The 8,362-nt window shown below is 47.2% G+C and overlaps 1 protein-coding gene across 10 annotated transcripts in view; it reads left to right on the forward strand.

The window, feature by feature from the left end:
* Ppp2r5c (protein phosphatase 2 regulatory subunit B'gamma) overlaps positions 1–8,362 on the forward strand; it is a 136,130-nt gene that overhangs the window by 120,469 nt on the left and 7,299 nt on the right. For 5 of the 10 annotated variants that reach the window (XM_005343555.3, XM_013345938.2, XM_026781186.1 and 2 more), the window contains 3 exons: positions 403–504; positions 2,236–2,308; positions 6,195–6,311. In XM_005343555.3, the coding sequence (XP_005343612.1) occupies positions 403–504; positions 2,236–2,308; positions 6,195–6,311 (292 nt within the window). Of the gene's footprint in view, positions 1–402; positions 505–2,235; positions 2,309–2,728; positions 3,106–6,194; positions 6,318–6,851; positions 6,853–8,362 lie in introns of those variants that run through there. The other 5 variants (XM_026781194.1, XM_026781196.1, XM_026781192.1 and 2 more) reach the window with 3 other exon arrangements.

An 8,362-nucleotide genomic window follows, 5' to 3' on the forward strand; every position in this document is an offset into this window, starting at 1 on the left:
CTCTGTAGACCAGGCTGGTCTCGAACTCACAGAGATCCGCCTGCCTCTGCCTCCCGAGTGCTGGGTTTTTTTTGTTGTTGTTGTTTTGTTTTTTTGTTTTTTGTTTTTTTTTTGGTTTTTCGGGTAATTCTTTTTTCTATTCGGTCTCCAGGTAAAGTGACTTTGGCTGCTGTTACCAGGAAGGTGACCTTCCTGGCCGGGCAGGTGCCTGCAGGCCCTGACTGGAAAAACAGATAGAGAAAGAGCTAGCAGCTTGTATTAGAACCTAGTGAACTTGTTGTGGGTAGGACTTCAGAAATAAGGGAGACTTGGCGGTTTAGAGGGGAAGGGGAAATGGCAGGAGGTAGGAGAGGGATGAGAAGGGTGCAGTGTTGGCATTTCACTGTGGCCTTCACTCTGCAGGACAATACACGGCTTGATATACAACGCCCTGAAACTCTTCATGGAGATGAACCAAAAACTCTTTGATGACTGTACCCAGCAGTTCAAAGCAGAGAAACTGAAGTAAGTGCTCCTTGCCCAGATTGTTTTCCATACCCCTTAATATTCCACTGCCATTGTCTGTCACCACCATTGTTTGTCCTACAGAGTTATTCTTCATTTTGAGCTTTTAAAAAGAAACCCTGTTATGCTCTTATTTAGGAAGCAAGGTAAAGGTTGATGGTGGCCTATTACCAAAGAGCGTGTGTCTAGCACCAGGGTCCTCACCCTTCCACTAGCTGAGTCTCCTTGGCCTTTTTCATGGTGCTGCTTCTGTGCACCTGAGGACTTCGCAGAGACTGCCTAGATGTCCAGGTGCTCTGTCCCTAGGCTGGGCATATGGTCATGTGGTTGATTAGTAATGACTGGCTAGCAGGATGGCTCAGTTCCTTATGTCTGATAACTTGAGCTCAGAACCTGTGTGAAAACAGGAGAGCGTGGACTCCACAGCATTGTCCTCTGACCTCCACACTCATGCCATGTTCTACTACAAGCTACTAGTTCTGACTCCGTCTGTTTCCACAGTCAGGGCTTGCAGGTACCTACCCACACCCAAGTAATAATAATGCATCTTATTTATTTACTTAAACAAGTCACTATTCAGGCCAGACGTGGCAACGCAAGTCCATTACCCCAACATCCGGGAGGCTGAGGCAGGAAGAGTACTATAAGGTTCAAGGTCACCTTAGCTATATAGTGAGACCTTGTCCTTTTGAAGAAAAAGAAAAAGAAAAAAATAACAACAGCCTTCCAAACCCAGTGTGAACTGCTGGCAGATTTTAGCTCTGCTTGCCACTTAAAAGTGACTAAGGTGGCCGGGCGGTGGTGACGCACTCCTTTAATCCCAGCACTTGGGAGGCAGAGGCAGGGGATCTCTGTGAGTTTGAGACCAGCCTGGTCTACAAGAGCTAGTTCCAGGACAGGCTCCAAAACCACAGAGAGACCCTGTCTCGAAAAACCAAAAAAAAAAAAAAAAAAAAAAGTGACTAAGGTGGAGAAACTACAGGTGTCTGTCTAGCCAAACACCATTTCTTTGTTCCTCAGATGATGTGTGAGTCTTGGCTGCATATCAAGCTCTGTTTTGGTGTCTGATGATACAGTAGTGAATGCCGTCACAGGCTGGATGGAGTGAAGCACAGGGTAGCAGGGCTACACCAGACCAGGACTCAGCCCTCGAGGGCGGAGTGCACATGGGCTAAAGTCAGTGTGATGTAAGTGTCTAAGAAGGAGCTCTCCGGTGTCTCCTCCTCCACTCCGAAGAGAGTCACAGTGCTCCAGAAGTTGTCTGTGGTAGCTTTTTTTTTTCTTTTTTTGCCTCAAAAACAGTGGCCTAAATCCAGTGCCTCTAATGATGGTGTCAGAAGCAACCCTGGCCTCCCTTGGGATCCTGTCACCGCTGGGGTGCTGGCTGCGGCTTCCTTGGCTCTTCTGCAGACCCGCCTGCCAGTGGGTATGAAAACAGCCAGCCAGCCAGGCTAGGAACATTGGACCTACTTGCAGGAGATAGGAAGTGTTTTAAATTCTTCTTTAATATTTAACTTTTTTACTTTTTAAAATCTTTATTCTAACTCTTGGCCAGTTTTTAGTTTTGGTTTCTTTCATGCCGCATTGTTGAGAGCCACAGTAAAAGACATGGAATAAGACCAGAAAGGCCCTGGAAAACGTGGTGGTGTTGCTAACATCTCCAAGCTTTCACCCCTATCCTGCCTGAATGCAAGTCTTCTCTAATGCAAATGATGTTTTACTGTTTTTCAGAGAGAAGCTAAAAATGAAAGAGCGAGAAGAAGCATGGGTTAAAATAGAAAATCTAGCCAAAGCGAATCCCCAGGTACTAAAAAAGAGAGTAACACGGGAGTGTTGAGGCGTTGCTTGAATGTTTGATGAAATAGGATCTAGCCCCACCCCAGGAGGGGAGGCCATCGTCACTAACACTGTATGTGCAAATGTCCACAATAAAACACTTTCCAACTTTGTAACCTTCCTCTTGTATAAGTACTTATTTGCCACACAGAATTTTTACCACAAAATCGACTTTTTTCTCTTCTTTTTAAAAGTAAGATATGATGTGGTAAAAAGAAAATCAGGATGTAACCTCTTAAAACTGTAATGTCCTTTCTTGCTCAGATGTCATAAATGCTGTCACTTGAACCATATTTCTCTTTTTTATTTTCATATTTGAAACAGATGAAGTATGCTGATAAACTAACTGACTTCCGCCCTGCTCACACTAACCTTTCCTCTACCCTAGCTGATGCCCGTATGTTCTCGCCAGGTGAAGCGAGGCACAAATGGTCAGCAGCCTCCATCCACTGTTAGCTCTTAGGCTGCCAGAGCCTGGGGCAACTTTGCAGTTGTGGTCCCCTGATGTTATGTCTGCCGGACTGAGTGATCGGTGATACCGGGGTGTTTCTCCTTGCTCTGTGTGTGTCTGGTTCTATCGGTCACTTGATGAAATATCTGACCTTCCACACTAAGATCTCTCAGGCTTCTCTCAGCTCTCCAGGGAAGAAAATGTTTTACTTAACCATGTATTTCTTTTTGGTGAGAAGTGTGTATAAATTATTATCTAAGTTGGACTGGGTTTTTTAATCTTTGTCATTTAATAAAAACGATCCATGAAGATAACAGTGTGTACTTTCCTAAAGCAACATGCTGACCTGCATCCGTCAATGAAAAGAGACTTAATGGCAGTCTGGTACGGGTTTGTGGTTCCACCTGGACAAATAGCCACATTTCCCAGCCTTGCTGTCCATGCTGCAGAGAAGTTCTTCTGAGGCCTGTAGCTTAATTCTAGAGATCTGCGTTTATGGGTTAGGTTTATGTTGAAAGTGAGGTTGAAGTACTGATAGTTGTAAAACGTGGGAAAAGCATACATGGACAGGCTTAGGTGGTTCAGCCTTGCTGACATTGCCCTGGGGATCTTGGTTTGTTTGGAAGGTTTTATTTAGCTAAGGAGTGAAGAGCCTTGGAAAGTGTGCTTTGTCTAGAATATGGAAATAATCTGTTGAAAAAAAAAACTGCCTAAAACTTCTTCATACAAACTAAGAACTGGTTGTTGTGTTAGCATGTGGCCTGGGGTCACCACTGCCTTGCAGCAAAGGTTCCTGGTTTATTCCTTTTGATGGCTCTTTAAACTGTCTGTGGTGGGTTTGGCATTGAAGCTGTGGTGACCTCCTTCCCACTGTCCTCACCCCCATCTCTATGTGGAACCATCTGTGACAGTCCTCAAGAGTCTTGTCCACATGCCCAGCCCCATGACACAGTGTTTCTGAAGTGGAAAATACTTCATGTGCTAAGACCTCAGAGCTGAAAGTGTAGCCTTAGAACTCACTCTCCTGAGAGAAAAGTTAGTACTAACTAATTTCCAGTCAGTACTTGTTATTACAGGGTTCAGTGTGGTGTGGATATGTGAGTTCTTAAGCAGTTTTCATATCAACCCTGGTGAGAATGAACATGCAGCTTCACCATCCAAAGGAAGGTTACCAGCAATTCAGTGTGTTCACTGGCTTCCCAAAGCAACCCCTTGCTTGTGCAGGCCAAGCAAATGTCTCATCTGCCCAGAGATGTGAAATGCCCAGGCAGGCTGGTGGAGAAGGAATCTGGAAGCTGTGGCTTAAAAGACATTGTTTTGGGTTTCCCATGCCATATGCTTTGGGTGGAATTCCAAAACACCGGTCATTTCTAACAATGGTGTGTTTATCTTAATCCACCAGATAGACTCTAGAGCATCTTACTGCTCGTCCCCCACCCCCAGCTGGGCCACTGTGACAGGGGATCGTGCCTCAGGTCCTCCACCTTCTATGGAGGCCTGTGCATTCTCATCCTCCGTGAGCTGCTGCCTCTTGAGTTCCTGTGGTCTTTGTGAAAAGCCTGCCTGTGCTTACTGGGAGTGAGCTTCATCTGCTGTGAACCAGCACAGCCCATGAGCACAGAATCCTTTCCACAGCTCGTGCAACTCCTGTGGGAAACACTGGCTTTATCCTGGAGTATCAAGATGAAGCCTCTGCTTTAGCTCGGCCCCCAGTAGTATGTCATGTAGACTTCCATCACTTTCTCTTCCTCTCCACCTGACTCTGAGCGCCTTGAGGACAAGGTGCCATGTATCCTGAATCAAATTATGGAAATTGCCAGTGATAGAAACATAAGAGCCAAATACAGCCTGGCATCTACAAGCATAGGGTGTATAAGGTGGCTGGTGCACCCAGAGCATAGCACACCGACCAAGGACAGGACTGCTCTAGACTGCAGAGGCAGGTGTGGCTCGTGTCTGTGGGGAGGTTCAGAAAGAAATGGCACTGGTATTGGATGAGGTCTAGCCCAGGGGTAACAGGAAGTCCTGACTCTACAGTTGTCACACAGTCTGCATTTGAGGCAAGGGCCCAAGACCTAGGCAAGTCAGAAGGTATTAGAGAAACTCAAGGTCGGCCTCGAGGGAGCTGTGATAAGACTGGAGAGAGGGCAGAAGCCGTCTGCCTTTATCCTTCCAAATGTATGTAAGGAGCACAGTGGCCCAGGCAGACTTGCAGTTCAGTCAGCAGCAGGATGGTGTGCCGGAAGGGCCAGGCTCACAGGGGCTGCCTCTTAGAGGAGTGTGTGAAGGGGGCTACTGAGCAGAGCAGGTAGCACGAAGGGCAGGAGGGCTCTGCGCTTGTAAGAAGAAACTGGAGTGCCAAGTGTGGTTACAACAAGTACAGGGCCTGGAGGATAAAGCGGACACGTGGTTGGTGTCCAGGAGGTGGCTTATTAGAGAAAGAGCAGGAGCCAGACAGGCCTGAACAGAGCTGCTAGCCAAAGGGGTGGCTAAGACCAAGTATGTGGGTGGCCATGGCCAGGACACGGGACCCAGCATCCTCCAGGCTTTGGGCTTCTTGGCAGCACATACATAGCAAGGGAAGAACTGAGCATAACCTCCAACCTGCAACAGACACTGACTGTCCCCGCCACCCCGGCTGACCACACAGGGAGAACAGGTGCCAGCAGCTAACAAGCTGTGGGCTACATCCCTCTGCTCACAAAGCCTGAAGTCACTGGGGCCAGGGTGGGGGCCATCTGCCATTACAACCTGCCTGATGCACCCAGAACACAAGGAAGTGGAGAGGTAGGAAAGCTGAGCACAGGGCCCCAAGGCAGAGCAGGCCTGATTCCAGGGGCACAAGGTGTCAGGTTAGAGGGATCAGCAAAAATCCAGGCTGCGTTAGTTTTTAGTGACAAGCAGGATATCAGGATATATTGAAAGGTTTGAGATATTAAGAAAATACTGTGGAATGAAGGAGGATTTGGGGCAGCTGCCCCAGGGTGGATGTGAAGAAGGGAAGAGAGCTGGGGGTGGGGAGGGCTTGACAGGCTGTGTGCAGAGATCGGGGTGAGAAGTGGCCATTTGCTGTGGGCAGTGTCCCTTCAGTGTGTTGGCTCCAGAGATGCAGGAGGGCTGTGGGCTGACTGGTTTGAGGTGAACTTAGGAAGATGTAGAAGTGATCTTGGGGCCAGCAGAGAGTCATTCCAATAGCCTCGCCTGAAGGAGGGTGGCCCCTTTCCAGCATCCAACAGGCAGCAGCCCACAGGCTTCATCAGTGGACAAGCTTGTCTCCTACCACATGGCTTCTTGTGGGAGAGGGCTACAGGGAAGGACAGTGGGCAAGCGACCCCTGCAGTATGAGGGCCCTAAGTTCAGACCTGGCACCTAACAGAGAGTGACTCCATACTTTGCATTGCAGTATGCAGTGTATAGTCAAGCCAGCGCCATGAGCATTCCGGTGGCAATGGAGACAGATGGGCCTCAGTTTGAAGATGTGCAGATGCTGAGAAAGACAGTGAGCGACGAGACTCGTCAGGTAAAAGTGCATTGAGCTCAGCAGGGCTGTGCCCGCTACAGATGTGCTTGACGGGTCCGTCATGTTCCGCTAAGCTAATGCTATAACGGGAAATGTAGTCACCTGTTAGGAAACATCTGTAGATCTGAATGATCAGATTGCTAGAAAAGTTAACAAGTAAGTGGATGTCTGCAATTTGTTGCTTCATTTACCTTAGTAACAGAAACCCAACTATAACTATGTGTTATATGAGCGTGAGCAAAATCTGAAGCTTTGCAATAGCATCTTGCCATTCACTTTTTCCCTTTGCAGCCTTCTCACTTCTGCTCTGGCTCAGAGACACGTCCTTTAGTTCTTCATAGCAGGTGTTAACACTCCTCATCTCCCAGGACACCAAATGGGGAACCTTAGCCTCAACCAGGAACCAAAGCCCCTGTGGCAGCCAGGGCTGTGCCAGCAGCGATTCCAGTAACTGCAACTCCATGCAACCGTTTAGAGCAGTTCTGATCCAGAGATCTCTTTCTGTCAAATTGAGAACACACGCAGAAAGGTTTTAAGGAGGGTTATCCACTGAGTTCTTCTGCAGGTCCTAAGAGTCTGCATTCGTCTGGGCATGCTCCCTGTTCCAGGCGAGTGTAAACAATGCTTTGAATGGACCTGGAGGTGTTGATTATTCTGACTTGTGAATTTTAGCCCCCTTTGACCAATGATAGGATCCCTAGACAGTAGCACTCAGATTCTGGAATGTAGAAGGGAACCTTATTGCGGCTTACTGCTCATGATGTCTATTGGAGTGCAGTTAAATAAACAGAAGGGTTCTTTAATCTGTTTTGTTTGGTTCCAGTAAATCCCCACCTGATAAGATAGCATGAGGCATTACTAAGAGTAAGCAATCTAGCTAGCTGAGCCTCCTTCAGTCCCAACCACACGTGTCTGCAGAACACCAGACATGGAACCTTCTGAACTGGGCTGTGGCCCCAGGGTAGCTCACAGAAGCACTTCAAGACCTGGCCTGAAGAGAGGGTGCGGCAGCATCTCTTCATGATTACTGGTGACGGGGCCCAGAAAGGCTGAGGCTTGTATGTCAATATCATAAGCAGAGGTGCCTGTGGCCATTTCTTTTCACCATAGCAACATGGTTGCCCGATTGGAAGTCATAGCTCCCAGTCACAGTGCTGATCAAGGAGGGCTCAGCCTTAGCACTTGTCACGGGAATCCATGTTCATCCTCAGCCCCTTGACTTAAAGTTTGTTTAAATAGGCGAATGAATAGTTCTTTCTGGTCAGCCAAACATGAAAGAACTAAAAATGCAATGGAAAAAATCAGGAATTAGTTGAATTCTACACTTTCCTTATTATAGTAGTTATTCTTGGCAATGAATAGATCTCATCAAGAATTCAACTGGACCAGGCATGGTGGCGCACGCCTTTAATCCCAGCACTCAGGAGGCAGAAGCAGGCGAATCTCTGTGAGTTCTAGACCAGCCTGGTCTACAGAGTGAGTTCCAGGACAGCCAAAGATAAACAGAGAAACCCTGTATTGAAAACAAACAGACAACAACAAAAAAGAATTCAACTGGGCCTAGTTACTCAGGCCCATAATCCCAGCACTTGAGAGGACAAGGCAGGGGAATTGTGAGTTCAAGGCCAGTCTGGGTCAAGTAGAGAGACTCATCTCCCGGAGAAAAAGGAAGAGTGAGGGAGAGGGAAGAGGGATGATTAGAAAAGGAAGAAAACCTATGTATTTTCTGTGTTCTACCTGTAGGCACTAGCTTTCCTGTATGATTTCTTTGTAACTTTGAAAGGAATTAGGTCATGTTTTTTATTTTCACTTTGATTTTGCATCCCTGAATTTGCCAATGGCAATCCAGCTGCTGAATGCTTATCTGAGATGCCCATGTTCCTCTGGGATTTGGTGATTTCTTTCTCTTTTTTTGGGGGGGCGGGGGCTTTTTGAGACAGGGCTTCTACTAGGGCCATATAAAGTTTAGAAGAAGTTGAAGGCTTGTAAGCCATTTACTGCACAATGAGTACGTGAAAGTTCAGAGGAATTTTTCTTTTTCTTTTTTTTTT

Source organism: Microtus ochrogaster, chromosome 1 (assembly GCF_000317375.1).
Source record: "Microtus ochrogaster isolate Prairie Vole_2 chromosome 1, MicOch1.0, whole genome shotgun sequence".
NCBI lineage: Eukaryota > Metazoa > Chordata > Mammalia > Rodentia > Cricetidae > Microtus > Microtus ochrogaster.